The sequence below is a fragment of the Equus asinus genome, chromosome 5 (assembly GCF_041296235.1).
Source record: "Equus asinus isolate D_3611 breed Donkey chromosome 5, EquAss-T2T_v2, whole genome shotgun sequence".
In the NCBI taxonomy this organism is placed as follows: Eukaryota; Metazoa; Chordata; class Mammalia; order Perissodactyla; family Equidae; genus Equus; species Equus asinus.
The window spans coordinates 105,948,132-105,964,331 of NC_091794.1; the positions used below are offsets into that span (position 1 = coordinate 105,948,132).

Consider the following 16,200-nt stretch of genomic DNA (forward strand, 5'->3'; position numbering starts at 1 on the left):
TGGCCTGGGAGGTTAGTACTTCTGCCCCATTTTATAGATGATAACATTGAGGTTCAGAAAGATTGTCGCGTGCGCTCAGAGCCACCTACTGGTGAGAGCTAGTGAATAAGATGAGAGTGCGGGCAGTCTTCACAGGGGCTGCTCCTTCTGCCTTGCCAGGGAGCCCAGCCTGGCATAGCCCATAGGTGGCACTGGGCAGAATGAGTTGTCACTCATCAGAGTCCCTACCTTAAAGGCCTGGCCTGATTCATCTTCTCTGCTCCTGGGCATGACTCTTGGGAGCTCGGGGGGAAGTCAGGGAAGGGCTTATGGTTCTGGAACCTTTGGAATTGTTCTCTCAAGGTCCAGTGTACTAGTCTTGGGGCAGTCTGGGCTACCTTGACCCCAAACAGGGTTATGTATAGGAAGACCTGAGGGCCCTGGGGCCAGCACTCTTGGCATATGGGGAGGTCCAGGCTCTGCCAACCCACACTCTCCCGGCAGAGGTTCACGAGTAAGCAGGATGTGATCCGGCACTACAACATGCACAAGAAGCGTGACAACTCCCTGCAGCACGGCTTCATGCGCTTCAGCCCACTGGACGACTGCAGCGTCTACTACCACGGCTGCCACCTCAATGGGAAGAGCACCCACTACCACTGCATGCAGGTGCCTGCCCCGCCACTGCCACGCCTTCCTCGGGTCCCCCACCCCCAGCCCACCCCGCTCCTAGAGGCAGGGCTGCCCTTGGGGCAGGGGCCCTTGTTGACAAGGAACCTCCCTTTCTACCATCCCAGGGTCCCAGAACAGGGATGGCAGGCGAGCGGAGAGTCCTGGGGGCTGAGGCTTGGGCAGCGTCTGGTGGGCCAGGGCGGGGCCTTCCTCATGGCCATACTTGGTGTGGGTGAAATTCAGTGAGCTGTTTATACAGAACGACATTTTTCAGGCTTTAACACCAAGAGCAGCATTGCAAATGGTTCCTGAGGAGGTTTTTGTTTAATTCTTTGTTTTAATGCCACGCAGAGTCTGGGCTTTTTCAAGGTGTCAGGGCCAGGGGGAGCGACTTTGGGTTGCAAATAGCAGCCGCTGCGCCTCCCCCGGTATTTGTCAGGGGGTTGTTATGGCCTCTGTGAAACAACCTGGGCCAGGAGGAGAGGGGGGCTCACTCTCTGGGCTCTGAGATGGTGCAGACACTGGCACGGCACAGCCTTCAAGAGTGTTCAGATTCCACTGGTTTTTACTCAATATGGCAACATTGCCTGCCTTGGCCCAGCTGGGCTGGGGTGGGGAGGGCCCTGTGCCAAGAACCGTCCACTAAATGAGTCTTTGGGCTAAAGGTGACTGCCAGGCCACAGGGTCTAGCCTTGCCCACCCCTGGAGGCTTTAGAGGTAGGGCCACAGATTGGGACCCCAAATCCACCTCCTCAGGACAGGCTCCCACATCTGTGCCAGCAAGGGTCCAAGGTCCTGAAGACAACCCTACCCTCAGCATAGGCAGGGCCAGGCCCTGGGGGCCTGAGGGTTCGTTAGTGGTTTTCTACTGCCATTCCCATGTTAACCTGCTCAGTTCCCCCAGGGAATATCACAGGTGCTGAAGCTCCCTAAGAAGGGAGGTCAGTGGTCTGAGACCCTGCAGCCACAGCTTCTCCCAGCAGACGCTGTTCTGATCTCGGCCCAGGGGTACCTGGCCTCAGTTCCCCTGACCACTATTCTGGTCTACAGGTGGGCTGTAACAAGGTGTACACGAGCACGTCAGACGTGATGACCCATGAGAACTTCCACAAGAAGAACACGCAGCTCATCAACGACGGCTTCCAGCGGTTCCGTGCCACCGAGGACTGCGGCACAGCTGACTGCCAGTTCTACGGGCAGAAGACCACGCACTTCCACTGCAGGTGAGCGGGGGCCTGCCAGGGAGGCTCCCTGGCCTGGAGGAGGGACAGAAGGCAGGGAGCCAGGCCTGTGGGATGGCTCAGGGCCTGCCTCCTCAAGGGAGCAGGAGGGGGAGTGGAGGGCTGCTCAGAGGCCCCGCCCTAGTGTCCAGCTTGGTCTTCCATCAGGAGGCCCCTCCCTCCCAGGGCCACGGTGGGAGCAGGGCAGGGCCTCCTCCCGGCCCCACGAGGCCCCATGACAGGCTCCCAATGTCCCGTCCAGGCGCCCCGGCTGCACATTCACCTTCAAGAACAAGTGTGACATTGAGAAGCACAAGAGCTACCACATCAAGGACGACGCCTACGCCAAGGACGGCTTCAAGAAGTTCTACAAGTACGAGGAGTGCAAGTATGAGGGCTGCGTGTACAGCAAGGCCACCAACCACTTCCACTGCATCCGTGCCGGCTGCGGCTTCACCTTCACCTCCACCAGCCAGATGACCTCGCACAAGCGCAAGCACGAGCGGCGCCACATCCGCTCCTCGGGCGTGCTGGGGCTGCCACCCTCGCTGCTGGGCACCAAGGACACAGAGCACGAGGAGTCGAGCAATGACGACCTGGTCGACTTCTCTGCCCTGAGCAGCAAGAACTCCAGCCTGAGCGCCTCCCCCACCAGCCAGCAGTCCTCCGCCTCCCTGGCTGCGGCCACCGCCACCGCCACCGCCGAGGCTGTGCCCAGTGCCACCAAACCTCCCAACAGCAAAATCTCCGGGCTCCTGTCCCAGGGCCTGCCCGGCTCCATCCCCCTGGCGCTGGCCCTCTCCAACTCAGGCCTGCCCAGCGCTGCACCCTACTTCCCCATCCTTCCAGGCCGAGGGAGCGCCTCCCTGTCTGTGGGCACCCCCAGCCTCATGGGGGCTATGTCATCTGGGGCAGCAGCCTCGGCAACCCCTGACATGCCCTCTCTGGCTGCCTCGGGAGCTGGTGACTCGGCCCCAGCAGCTGCTGCCTCTGTCCCGGTGCCCCCAGCCTCAATCATGGAGAGGATCTCTGCGAGCAAGGGCCTCATCTCGCCCATGATGGCCAGGCTAGCCGCAGCCGCCCTCAAGCCTTCTGCCACCTTTGATGCAGGTGAGCAGGCTGGGCCCTGCGCAGGAAGCCAGCACTCATGGACCCGGGAGCTCCCTGGCCTCAGGTTGCAGAGCACAGCGGGGATATTTGGAAGAGGTGTCCTTTTACTCCCTGCATCCAAGTCCCCCCCCCCCCCCAACCACCTCTCTTTGCCTGGTCTCTGCCTCTATCCTGTTTATTTCCTATTTGTGACCCCTCGTTCTGGCCTGCCCACCCCAGGCAGCTCTTGCTTCTGTTTCTTCATCTCTGAAGTGAGGGCAACAATCCCAGCCTCACAGGGTACCTGTGCATCCCAGAGCAGCTGCTACCCCCCCTCTCCTCACCCTGCCACATCACAAGTCCAGCCCTGATGGGAGCAGTCCCAGAGACCCCGTTTCCCCTGGGGCTTCTTACAGGTGACCTTGGAAAGGCCAGGAGTCCAGCCCAGAGGTGGGGTGGCCAACTTTGGGGACACTCAGGGAGATTCATGCCTGGCCAGCCCCTCAAGGCCAAGGCCGTCCCTCGCAGGCTTTCCCTCTCAATCACTGCTGTCCAGTAGAACTTTCTGTGACAACAGAAGCGTTCTATTCTGCACTGTCCTGTATGGTAGCTACTAGTCACATGTGGCTGCTGAGTGTGAAACTAGCTAGTGTGAGCGAGGAACTGGATTTCACATCTGGCCTGTGGCTGCCCCGTTGGACGGCATGGGCTGGAGCTGCAGGGTCACGTCTCTGTCTTCCCTCTGGCCACTGTAGGGAGTGGTTCTCCTGTCTCTCAAGATTTCTGCTCTTTTTAAGTTTTTTCTGCTATTTTTCTCTGGCACGTTTTGGGCTTTTCTGTTAAACTCACTCCTCCCCTTCTGTTTCCCCCGCACCTGGGTAATTAGCATTAGTCGAATCCTTGAGAAGAGTTTGGCTCAGATCTGGGACCTGGCTCCCATCACTCATTTGTTCCACAGCCGCTGGTGCTTGCTGAGAGCCAGGCACCCAGCCGGTGCTGGGGCCATGGCAGGGAAGAAGACAGACAAAAGTCCCGCCTTGTGGAGCTGACATTCTGTCCCCGGGCACATAGCTAGGAGGTGGCCAAGTCGAGACTTGGACTTCGGCAGTTTGACTCCTGAGCCCATACACCCTGCTCCCCTGTAAGACTGTCTTGGGACCAGCCAAGACTGAGGGTCCCTGCGGCCCCGCCCAGGGCTCTGCCCAGACCTCCCAGCACTGTGGCCGCTAGTGCTTGGCAAGGCGGGCTGGGCCCTGTTATCCTGGGGACCCTGGGCAAGTCACTTTGGGGGGCTACTGGAACGTGGTCTATCATGTCCCCAATGGGACACTATCAGCTGGCAGCTTGGAGTGACCCACCTTCCACTGCAAGAGTGGGAGGGACAGCGGGGCTATCCATAGCCATGCGCCTCTGGCCAGGTGCCTGTAGGTTGGGGCGGGGCTCCCTCCAGGGCCACTATGGGCCCCATTGGCCAGACTGTCAAGTACTTTCTTTTCATTGGAAAAATCTCCTTCCCCCAAAAGAAAGGTCAAGCGAAGAGGAGGGGGCCGTTTTCCTTTATTTTTTAATAAAATGCCACTTGCTGTCTGTGAAGCAGCTCTCTGTCAGCTGCAGTGCCTTGGGGCAGATTAATATTTCAGTCACTTGGGGATTGTGGAGAAAGGCTCTGTGGACATGTTCCTGTCAGCAACTTCTTTTGCCCCTGCTCTGCTCCACTCCCAAAGCCTCTGCCCGCCCAGCTCCAGCCCACACCCCACCAGCTCCCACCCAGACCCCAGCCAGCCCAGCCCGGCCAGGCAGGCGTTGCATCCCTGCCCTGGACAGCTTGACTGGCGAGGTCACATAGTTTGAACCGCTCTGATTGGCTGTCAGCTTCCATAGCCCTGACACAGCAGATGCCCCTCGTAGGCATGCTCAGTGGAAGGCAGGGCTGTCGCCCCGGCAACAGTGGGACAGGGACCTGCGGAGGGGGCGCAGCTCCCAGTCTAGATCTGCCACTTTCCCTCAGCATTAACAGAATCTTTAATAAAAGCCTAAGCGGCAGCCCCACAAATTGACTGTGACGGTTGGTGGAGAAAATGAAGGGCCCCCACCCCTGTCACAGCCCCCTCCCGAGCCTCCCACCCTTCTCCTCCAGGAGGCCCTGAGCCAGGACAACTTTGACATAATTTTGCAATAATTATCACTTGAAGAATTGCCACACAGGGGTAAGCGTCACAAGCGATCATGTCAGTGGGGAGAATCGCTGACCAGCAGCCAGGGCTCCCCTGGGGTCTCAGCCCACCCAGGCCACTGGCCTCCCTTCAGGGGGTTCCAGTTTGTGCCCAAAGGAAGCCTTCAGCCCCTCTAACACCATCTTCCCTCCCCTCCCCTGTAGGAAACGGGCAGCAGGCCACCCCCGCCAGGTTTCCCCCGGTCCCCGTGCAGCAGGAGCCCGGTGAGAACGCTGGCGCCCCAGGTCCCCAGGAGGCCTCCCAGGACCGCAGTTTAGACCTGACTGTGAAGGAGCCCAGGTGAGGCGAGGCCGGGGCCTCCCAGCTCTGCCCCCCTGCAGGAGGCTCTGGGTACAGCACCCTCAGAGCCAGACCAGACGAGGGCCAGGGACCAACCCCTCTGGGCAAGGGGTCGTCCTGCCCAGGCAGATGTAGCAAGTGGGCCAGAGCTCAGGGATGGGCTGGGAGGGGTGGGTCTCTGGGCTCAGTCCCATGTACATCTGAGCTAAAGCCCCTCGGTTTGTGTGTTCCAGTAATGAATCAAATGGCCACGCAGTCCCAGCAAATTCATCTCTTTTATCCTCGCTTATGAATAAGGTAAGGACCATCCATCACACGCCTCCTGTTCCCCCACCCAGAGAAATTAAAGCTGTGCTGGGGGGTGGGGGGGATGTGTTTGTTTTTTAATGTTTTGCCTCTAATAAGATGAGTTTGTACCATTTAAATTTTGAGGCCATTTTTCATCGGATATAATTTCAGAGCCACTGCTTACAAATTAATTTAATGAACTGGCTGAAGAAATATATTCCAGCCTCTGACATCCTTTTTTTCCCTTCAGATGGAGGGCTCCAAAAGCTTTTCCAGAGCCCTTTAACTTCTTTCGCTCTTAGTTATTAATTTTATTTATTTATTTTATATATTTTTTGTTTGTTTAAAAAGGGGTGGGGGAGGGGGGACTAAAGTGGGAGCAAAGCATCAATTTCCACTTTTCGGGGTGAGTAATGGTTTCGGACGCCTTCCGCAGAGGTTGCTCCAGAATATTTATTTTAAATAATGCAGGGTCTTTGTAAATTATACATCATCTCAAATATATTTTCCCCCTTCACATGATAAATTTGACTACAGCAAGATTAATTTGGTTACTGTATACAAGTGACTGCCGAGGGGAGAGCTGGGCCTGAGCCGGACCTCACAGGGTGGGGGTCCCAGCTGGGCCCTTGGCAGGGAAGGAGCCTCCCGCTGGCTCTGCCCCGGCACCCCTGCCCTCCACCTTGCCCCCTTCCCTTGCTTTCTCTGCTGCTCCCCTTTTCCCTTTCTGGGTCACTGCCCCCTGCTTCCCTTCTTTCCTTCCACTCGGAGCCCCACACCGCTGTGGTTCGAACCTTTACGTGGGCTCCCCTTGCCTGCTCCCCCTCCTCGCCCAGCGGCAGTGATCTCACCCCATGAGTCTCCCTCCCTCTCTGCTCCTCCTTTGTGTGCCTTCTCTTGTTCTCAAGGAATTCACAGGGGTTCCCCCCATCCCTCCTCCTCCTGCACTTCTTTTGAAAACCTGGCAGGAAAATAACCAGGGAGCCGCGAAGTCTGGGGAAAGCTGGGCTGGAGTGTGTGCCCTGAATCTCGGCCTCAGCTTGAGTGATGGATCCTACAGCACGGGATTTGTGTGAAGGACCCCTGGCATCTCCATGGGGCCTGGGCAACGCTGCAAGCTGTCCACAGCAGCATCCATGCAGAGAGGGCTCTTCTGTAGCCAGAGCCACATGGGCTCGGGCTCCTCTCCTCTCTGCTGCCAGCACCACCAACGCTCTGGTTGGTGCAAGAGGCCCCAGTGGCCCAGAGCTGCTGCTGCTCCCAGGGCAGCTGGGTCTGTGTCCTGAGGCCCCCCAGCCCCAAGCATAGCCCCTGTCCTCCTCACAGATGTCTCAGGGCAACCCCAACCTCGGCAGCCTGCTGAACATCAAGACGGAAGCAGAGGGGAGCCCCGCCGTGGAGTCCTCACCCTTCTTAGGCAAGGCTGTGAAGGCGCTCGTTCAGGAGAAGCTGTCAGAGCCCTGGAAGGTGTACCTTCGCAGGTGAGGGGCTTGCTGGGAGAGCAAGAGGGAGGGAAGGGCCATACCTACCCATCCTGGTGGCCAATGCCCAGCCTCACGACACACCCCCACCACGCCAGAGCCCCAGGGTATTTTCTAACCAGCCTGCTCCTCTGGCCAGGTTTGGTACCAAGGACTTCTGTGATGCCCAGTGTGACTTCCTTCACAAGGCTCACTTCCACTGTGTGGTGGAGGAGTGTGGCGCGCTTTTCAGCACCCTGGACGGGGCCATCAAGCACGCCAAGTGAGTGGGGGTCGGGGCTGGGGGTGGGGGAGGCATTTAAACCTAGCCCCATTCATCCCAGCCTGGCTTGAGGCTGGGGGCTGCACAGGCCCCTAGACGCCTTCCAAACAGGACCCGTGTGCAGTTCCCACCAGACCTCAGAAGCTGAGTTGGCTTCTTTTCAGAAGGTGCTACCTGACAAAAAGGCGGGCTTCCCTGTCCTTCCTTCTGCTCAGCCCCCCACCAGATCCTCTGAGCCCACCCAGGCCCCACCTTGAGACCCTGAGCAACAGCTGCTTCTGCACCCAGCCCGCTGCAGCCGTCAGCCCTACCACAGATGCTCCCTGCAGAGCCAGCTGGAGAGACCCAGCTCTGACCCAGGCAGGCATCCTAGGTGAAGGCCTTTCCAAGCCACCATATTGCATTTGTAGTTTCTCTTTGGCCTAAAAATAATGAAATTAATTTGTAAAATCCATTGAGCTGAAAAGTGGCAAGCGCAGCCGCCTATTGTAATTGACCCTGGAACTTGCAAACATTTAAAACAGATCTTTACTGCTTGCTCAGTCCCAGATCAGGCTCCTCTCACCATTCCGGCAGCCCTACCTGCTCCTCTGCAGACTAGGAAGACTACGACCCACCTTTAAATCTCAGAGTAGGTTCTGGAAGGATGGGCTTCATGAGCCAGGGCCTGCTGCCCCAGCCCCCCTCCTTGTAGGGAGGAGCTGGGGACAGACACATCAGGTAGGTCACAAGTAGGAAAGTGTAGTTAGGGCCAAGCTGGGAGCCCAAGTTCAGGACCAAAGGACTTGGCAGTTTGCTCTCAGTCCTCCCCTCCTGGTGGGAACACGCCTAGCACTGGGGACCAGGTGGGGGACACCAGGCCCCTAGGCTTGTGACGGGGTCATATGCAGGCACACAGGCAGGCAGGGCCCACCCCTCCTCAGGCGTGCCCAGCCAGGGAAGGGCTGACCTTCTGGGGTCCTCTCCACTCCCCACCTGAGATGCCCTCTTCTGCCTCTCGCAGCTTCCACTTCCGGACGGAGGGAGGAGCAGTGAAAGGAAACTCAGAGGCTTCCTTCCCTGCCTCGGCCGCTGAGACCAAACCTTCCTTGGCCCCCTCGTCCCCTCCAGCACCTCCAGTCACCACGGCCACTGTTTCCTCTCTGGAGGGGCCCACTCCCAGCCTGGCCACCGTGCCCTCCACCCCAACCCTGCTCGCCTGGAAGCAGCTGGCTTCCACCATACCCCAGATGCCTCAGATTCCAGCGTCAGTGCCTCACCTGCCCACCTCGCCCTTGGCAACGACTTCTCTAGAAAACGCCAAGCCCCAGGTCAAACCCGGATTCCTCCAGTTCCAGGAGAAGTGAGTCCCTCGATGAGCCGGGAGTCCCGTGTGCCCCGCGTGTCTTGGGAGTAGGTGCTAGCAAGGGCAGTCGAGGAGGCCCTGCTCCTCACCCTGCAGTTAGCCCTGGCTGTCCCCAGCCTTTCTGGGACATGGTCATCAGGCAATGTCCTTCTAGCCAAAGATGCTGCTGCTCTGACCTCACTGCCTGTTCCTGGAGCAGGAGCCCAGGGAGGGGGGAGATGGTGGTGGTAGCGGCCGCTGTTCCAGAGGGGGCACTGGTAACACTGTGAGGACCAGCTTAGGTGGGCTGGGAGTGGTGGTCCTTACCTGGTGAGGAGGGCTGCGTCTCCCTCTGGGCCTCTTTGTTGGTCTCCTCTGCGGCTCATGCCCATGGCTGAGTCTCTGCAGGGCAAGTGAAGTCATGGGTGGGGGCTGAGGGGGCTAGGTCCCACTCCAGGCCCACACCCACGTGCACAATGGTTTGAGCTCTCAGGGGTGGAAGGGACCTTCCTCACTGAATGGTGGTGGCTCCTTGCGAGAACGGTGACTCTGTATCCTTATGTGTGCGGCTTCCTGTTCTCAATAAAAGTAATAAATTGGATGTGAACCTACGCCACCTGAGTGGCAGCTGTCCTCCCTCTCTGAGCACCGGGGGCTGGGCCCACGTAATGGAAGGGGACCTGCGCTCCTTTCCACCCCTCCCCCAGCTTCCCTTCCTCTGTTCACTTCTCCAGAATGGTGGCCCTTAGTTCCCCCGACTTGGTCAGAGTTCCCAACCCACATCCACTGTGGGGGGGCAGCCGTGTTGCCAGCCATGGCAGAAGACTGGCACGCAGCATCTTCCGTACCTGTCTGCAGCCCAGGAGGCAGGGCTCTGGGGCAGGGGCTGCTTCTCATACGGCAGGACAGCCATGGGGGTCAGCCCAGCACTTCTCCCTGACCCTGCCAGCCCCACCACTCAGCTGGCTTCTGAAGTTCCTGAGTGGGTGGGTGCCCCAAGCCCTGAGCTGACCCTTGGAGTCCCAGCAGCTGTGAGCCTCAGCAAGACTAGGCACACATTCCCATTGGCCAGGGCCCTGTGGTAGCAGAGCTTCCTGGTAGGGCTGCCCACTCATCTGCACCTTGTCAGTCAGCCACATCCAGGGCAGCACTGGTCCATGCCAGCCAGGCCCTCACTGGCAACCCGCCAGGGCTGGCAGCACTATCCCTCATTTTCATATCCAAGAAATTATTGCAGCCATCCTTATCTATAATCCTGAGGTGTGGCCATGGAAACTACGTGTCCCAGCATGCAATGCTCTGGGCAGCCTGCATACTGCAATCCCTTCTGCCCCATCAGAGCTCCAAAAAGAAGGCAGGAATGCATGCTGGGATCTGTAGTCTCCTCCAGCTGAATTGTCCTGTTGAGCAGGAGGGCAGCCTGGGAGCCATTCCTCTTGTTTGCACCACTGGGGATGGAAGAGCAGAACTCCAACATGAGCAAATGTCAGGATGTCGGCAGGGAGGGCTCCGGGAATGCCAATGACCTTCTGGGCTGTGGTTTCATTCCAGCGATCCTTGCCTCACAACGGACTGCAAGTATGCCAACAAGTTCCACTTCCACTGTCTCTTTGGGAACTGCAAGTACGTCTGCAAAACTTCTGGCAAGGCCGAGTCCCACTGCCTGGACCACATCAACCCCAACAACAACCTGGTGAACGTGCGAGACCAGTTTGCTTACTACTCCCTTCAGTGTCTCTGTCCCAACCAGGTCAGCATGGGAGCAGGGGTGGGGGCGGGCGGGGGGCAGGAATGCAGGGCCCCAGACCAGCTCCTCCCAGCAGAGGTTCTCACGCCCTTTTTGAATTAGCCTCCTCCAGACTCTGGAAAGGATGCTGTCTGCCCCTAGAGGCCCCTGGCAGGGTCCACATTGGTGCTCAGTTGTGAGGTCTGTCATTTCATCCTATCCCTCAGTGGTGACTACATGCTGGGCAGTTACTGTGCACTTGGCATCATTCTGCCCATCCTGGAACTATGCTCCCTTTTTCCAGAGGCCCACTGGAATTTTAAAATAGGCCCACTAGACAGATAAAGAGATTGAACTGTCCGTGCTCCAGACAGGAAGGCTGATCAGATTCACTATAAAGACCTACCCCCAAGACAGGTAGGGGCTGCCTGGCAGAGTGCATTGAGGAGGAGTCTGAGCCTAGAGCTGGACAGACATAGCAGAGTGCTCGGAGAGGTTGGTGATGTCTACCTAGATCTGGGCACACAGGAGAGAGTGCTAGAATGGATCAGTGATGTCTGCTCTGCGTATAGGATTAGAGAGGGATGGCAAGAATGCTAGGTAGGATGTTTTAGTAGAATGACAAAAGAGACTTACTGTTTTTTAACACATGAAAAGTCTTTACACAATTGTGTTTTCTGATTCTGAGCATGGAAGAACATAAGTGCAAAGGGCCTGCCATAGCCCAGAGGCCTGAAGCAGGTGGGAGCTCATGGCAGTCGTGAGCCTGGTCCTGACTCTCCTGTTCGTCCCTGCAGCACTGCGAGTTCCGGATGCGCGGGCACTACCACTGTCTCCGGACTGGCTGCTACTTTGTGACCAACATCACCACCAAGCTGCCGTGGCACGTAAAGAAGCATGAGAAAGCTGAGCGGCGGGCAGCCAACGGGTTCAAGTACTTTACGAAGCGTGAGGAGTGCGGCAGGCTAGGTACCAAAGGCTGGCAGCGGGCCGGGGGGCAGGGATTTACAGCCAGTAGCAGGGCTGTGGCTCTGGCCCCTGAGGCCCTGGTGGCCTGGGCCACCTCTCCTGGTACCCACCTCTTGTCCTGAACATCAGGCTCCATGTTTTGTTAAAAATGTCACAGATGTTAGCTCTGTTGCCAAGAGCTGAGCCCCTGGCAGGAAAGCCGGCCCCTAGCCCTGGAACAGGCCTGCCCAGTGAGCTCACTGGCCCCAGCTTGCCCTGGGGATGCTTTTGGGGAGGGGGATCCAGGCCCACCCTCCCGCCTCGGGATGGAGCCACCTGTTCCTGGGCCTGCAGACGTGGGGCAGGAATCTGCCCAGGAAGAGACCAGAAACTGGAAGGCAGATGGGAGCCAGGCAGGCTGGACACAGACACCTGGGTTGTAGGCAAGGCCTTGTTGTGACTCAGGTGGTCATGGCAGCAGGATCTGGGGGAGCAGAGGTGAGGCTGCTGCCTGCTGCACAGGGGCCCTTCCACAGGAGAAGGGAGAGACACTCAAAGTCAACTGCCAGAAAAGAAAGGAAACAAACCTTTCCTTCAAGTATTAATTCAAAAAGAATTCATGGCCTGGGAGAGAGTTGGTAACCAGAGCAACAGATGTCAACACTCAGTGGCCTACGCTGTTCCTGGGCTTAGCTTACAGGTGTCAGGGTATTCCATAGTTGCCGTTATTTACTCAACTTTGGGTGTTTTTGGTAGTAGCTGGGGCCAAACAAAGCTAGGGGATGATATAAGACACCTGGCCAACTCAGGTGCCATGGCAACGGGCAGGCCTTCACCTGCCCTTTGCTGATACTGTTTCAATCCCGCCTGTTCTGTTTGTTCTCAGCCCAGAGCGAAGCAGAGGTGGGGGCTAGGGCAGAGGGCCCACCAGCCTGCAGCCGTCTAAACAAGGTCTGGGAGCAGGCAGCACCCAGGCTCCCCAGAGATGTGGGGACATGTGGCTAGCTGGGAGGTAGCTGACCTAGTGGACAGGTCATTAGGGTCCCTTGCCCTGGAGCCCGTGGACCTCTCAATGTGTGGGGAGGGGATGGGGGCCAGCCCGCCAGTGTCACATGCCTCCATGTACACCAGAGGGGAGGCCCAGGCCTTGGACAGCCAGGTGGCCTAGGACTTCGTAGGGGTGGAGTGGGGTACAGGTCCGCCTCATAGGAATGTCATCACAGGGGAAGTGCCCTTTCCCCAGATGCCATCTGCCTTGTTGGCCACACTCCCCTGTGCCTAGAATAGTGCCTGACACACAATAGGTGCTGTAAGCATTGGCTGTCTCGGGAGGCTCATGGCCGAGTGGGGCTTTGTCCGTAGGCTGCAAGTACAACCAGGTGAATAGCCACTTCCACTGCATCCGGGAGGGCTGCCAGTTCTCCTTCCTCCTCAAGCACCAGATGACCTCCCACGCCCGGAAACACATGCGGAGGATGCTGGGGAAGAACTTCGATCGCGTGCCACCCTCCCAGGTGAGAGCCTGGCACAGGCAGGCTGCCCCCTCTCAGGCCCAGGGTAAAGGGCATCACCCCACTACACTCTTGCTTCCAGGTGGTGGCCATGCTGCCCAAAGCAACACCCTGCCCCCTGTGGGCAGCACAGCCCCCAGCCCAGCTTCCTCAGGGCCCCCACTTCCTTTCAGGGCCCCCCGAGCCTGATGGACACTGAGACAGATGAGTACATGGATTACACTGGCTGCAGCCCAGGTGCCATGTCCTCCGAGTCGTCCACCATGGACCGAAGCTGCTCCAGCACCCCTGTGGGCAACGAGAGCACCGCAGCAGGTGAGCGGGCAGCTGGGGGACCGGGGCACGGCGGGTGAGCAGCAGGTTAGGAAACGGCAGCGGGGGCCTGTGAGCTTCCAGCCTGGGCCAGGCCCTTCCTCCCAAGGCCCAGGACTGCTGGGTCCATCTTAGGACAGGAGATTCATGGTCAAGTGGCCTCAAAGGAGGACAGGCCACTATGTGGCAGAACCAGCTGGTCTGTGAGACATGGGCCATTGAGGCCACCTCCTCCCATCCTGCCCATCTCCCTGCACTCTGCCCTTGGCTTCAGTTTCCAGGAGAGGACCCTGGGCAGGCAGGCGGCCCATGCCACCCCGCCCTGCCCCTCCTTCCGGCACTTCTGCCATTGTCCCCAGCACAGTCCCTGTGTGCCAGAGTGGGGTCTCACCCAGGCTGGGCTATGCCACAGGCCCACCCCAAGCCCATGGTGACCTCTCCCTGCACCGCCTCCCCCTCCCACTCTCTCTCCTGCCACCTCCTCCCCTCTTCTCTGTGGCACCTCTCTGCTCCTCGTCTGTCCACATACTTTCATATCATACTCGCTTCTGCCATTGGGTTTCTCATTTTGGTTCTTTTTGTTTGTTTGTTTGTTCTTTGTTTTGGTTTTCTTTTTTTTTTTTTCTGCTTTTTTCCACCCTCTCCAGGCTGCCAGGCTCCTCCTCCTCCTCTTCCTCCTCCTCCTGCTGCCGCTGGTGACGAGGCTGCCTGCGTGGCTCCGCAGCCCCCACTGACCCCATCCTTCTCACCGGCTGTGCTCCGGGCACCCCTCCCATCCCTCCCATGTCTCTTCTCTCCGCCCTGTCTCTCATACTCTCTGCTCAGTGCCACTCTCGGAGCCACCCGGGGCCTGGCCCACCCCATCAGCAGCCCGCCCAGCTTCCCGCCTGTCACTGCCACTCCAACTCCAGTAAAAAGTGATGTCCCCCTAGTTCAGGACGCCGCAGGTAACTCCCACACGCCTTCTCACCAGTGTCTGTCACCCCAGCCAACCCTCAAGGCCAGGGTCCAGGTCCTGGCCCTTTTCTGTGGCCTGCCAGGCCAAGGACAGGGCCACCCTGCACCCCTCACAGCCCAGAACCCCCCAAGACAAGAGAGCCTGGTCTCTGTCCCAAGGTCAGCTCATCTCAGCTTCTGCTCAGCACTGGGCAGGCCAGAACACCACTGCCAGGGTTCCCTGGAGTTTGTCCCATCTCAGCAATTGGCTAGAGCCCCAAAATGGTCGTGCCTGCCCTGCCCCCGGACTCCTGTGACAAGGCAGAGCCTGTCCCTTCTGCTCTTGGGGTTTCACCAGGGACCCAGCACGAGGGAGGGGCAGAAGGTGCTCTCAGGAAGGTTGCTGGTGCCTGGGAACCTGCCCAGCTTTGGAGAGTCCCGACACCCGCCTGAACTCCCACCCCTGGAGCCAACAAGGAAGAGGGCGTCTCTGTGGCCCAGGCCCCAGGCAGTGCTTCAGGACAGAGGTGTCTCCCCGTCCCATCCCACATCTGCTGCCCCACAAGGATGGGACCCGCCTCCCCTGTCCCTCAGTGCAGGCGTCACCCGGCTCTGCCTCTACCTCCATTCATTCCTGCCGCACACTCTGCCTGAGTGTCAGGCGCCGCGCCAGCCTAGAGGTATGGCGGAGAGCCCGGCAGAGGTTCCCACCTTGTGGAATTCAGTCCATGGAAATCTGTCACTGGCATAATGAGACTTCAGACACAAAGCAGCCACTCGTCGCCCACCTGGATCTCCAGGCCCCAGGCCCCACTTGCCCCCTGCGAGGTACCCCCACCCCATTATAGTCCTTGGTTGCTTTTCATCTGCTAAGGGTGAGTGACTGGGTCTGTTCCCCAAATGGACAGTGCAGCAGGGGGGTGCCACAGAGGCCGGGCATCCTAGGCAGGTTCAGGGAAGGCCGAGTGGGTCAGCCGTGTGGGAGAAGCTCGAAGGATGCCCACCCCGCCCTGGGTAGGGCTGGGCCTGAGGGTTTCTCCGCTGTTTCTGGGGCAGGCCAGGGAGTGCCAGGACCACTGCGCCTTCCCCAGCTGCCTGGGCAGCCCTCGGGCTGGTCTCCCCTCACCCTGCAGCTGTAGGGGCAGCCGTGCATCCCAGAAAAGAGGGTAGTGAGCACAACCACACAGTTGATCAGTGGCCCTGGCAATGGGGCATTCTATGTCCAGGGAAGCAGTGGGGCCAGGAGGGCGGGCTCAGATGGGTATCCCTCTGCTGGCTGAGTACCTGCCCCAGTCCCAGCTCCTCAGCAGAGCTGCCCTCTCCCAACCCACTGAGGGCAGAAAACCCCAACAAGACCTTACAGAACCTTCTGGTACCAAGGGGAGAAGAAGGTGCTCCTCGAGGCAGAGAGTAATAGCCTCAAACAGCCCCAGGGTGCTTGGCATCCCTGTTGCGAGTAGGCTGGTCCCATGTGCAGACAGGCGGGCAGCGGGTAAACTGGTTATGCGGTGGGAGAAGGGGCTGGCCTGTCCCTCATTAGCGGCAGGGGTGTGATGGCGTCCTGGCCCCTGTCCAACTTGGATAATTACACTCTGCCGACCTAGATTCCCCTTTCAGCTTCAATTAGCGCCAGGACATGTCCTCACTTCCCACCCAAACTGGCCAGGAAGCAGCCATCATATCCCCCAGAGCTGCTTGCTCTCTCACCCAGAGCAGACGCCTGTGCGGTCACCCTGCAGACGGGAGGACGGGATGACGCAAGGGGAAGCCTGGGGCTCCCTGGCTATTCTGGGGATGGGGAAGCCCCCAGCGCCAGGGGAAGCTGAGGAGTTATTCCTCAATGCTGCCGTCTGGCCACCATGCCAGGATCGGGGACCCTGCGTGGGAGTGATCCTGGGAATGGTAGCCACATGGGCACTGACCTCCCTCACCCCTCCCC

At 58.9% G+C, this 16,200-nt stretch overlaps 1 protein-coding gene across 6 annotated transcripts in view; it reads left to right on the plus strand.

The window, feature by feature from the left end:
- Positions 1–16,200, plus strand: part of CASZ1 (castor zinc finger 1) — a 150,295-nt gene that overhangs the window by 130,441 nt on the left and 3,654 nt on the right. For 5 of the 6 annotated variants that reach the window (XM_070511103.1, XM_070511100.1, XM_070511101.1 and 2 more), the window contains 13 exons: positions 484–648; positions 1,702–1,874; positions 2,134–2,981; positions 5,338–5,473; positions 5,707–5,770; positions 7,088–7,242; positions 7,382–7,504; positions 8,508–8,846; positions 10,380–10,578; positions 11,352–11,523; positions 12,865–13,016; positions 13,187–13,328; positions 13,973–14,272. In XM_070511103.1, coding sequence (XP_070367204.1) covers positions 484–648; positions 1,702–1,874; positions 2,134–2,981; positions 5,338–5,473; positions 5,707–5,770; positions 7,088–7,242; positions 7,382–7,504; positions 8,508–8,846; positions 10,380–10,578; positions 11,352–11,523; positions 12,865–13,016; positions 13,187–13,328; positions 13,973–14,272 — 2,968 coding nt within the window. The remainder of the gene's footprint in view (positions 1–483; positions 649–1,701; positions 1,875–2,133; positions 2,982–5,337; positions 5,474–5,706; positions 5,771–7,087; positions 7,243–7,381; positions 7,505–8,507; positions 8,847–10,379; positions 10,579–11,351; positions 11,524–12,864; positions 13,017–13,186; positions 13,329–13,972; positions 14,273–16,200) is intronic. The other variant, XM_044769658.2, reaches the window with a different exon arrangement.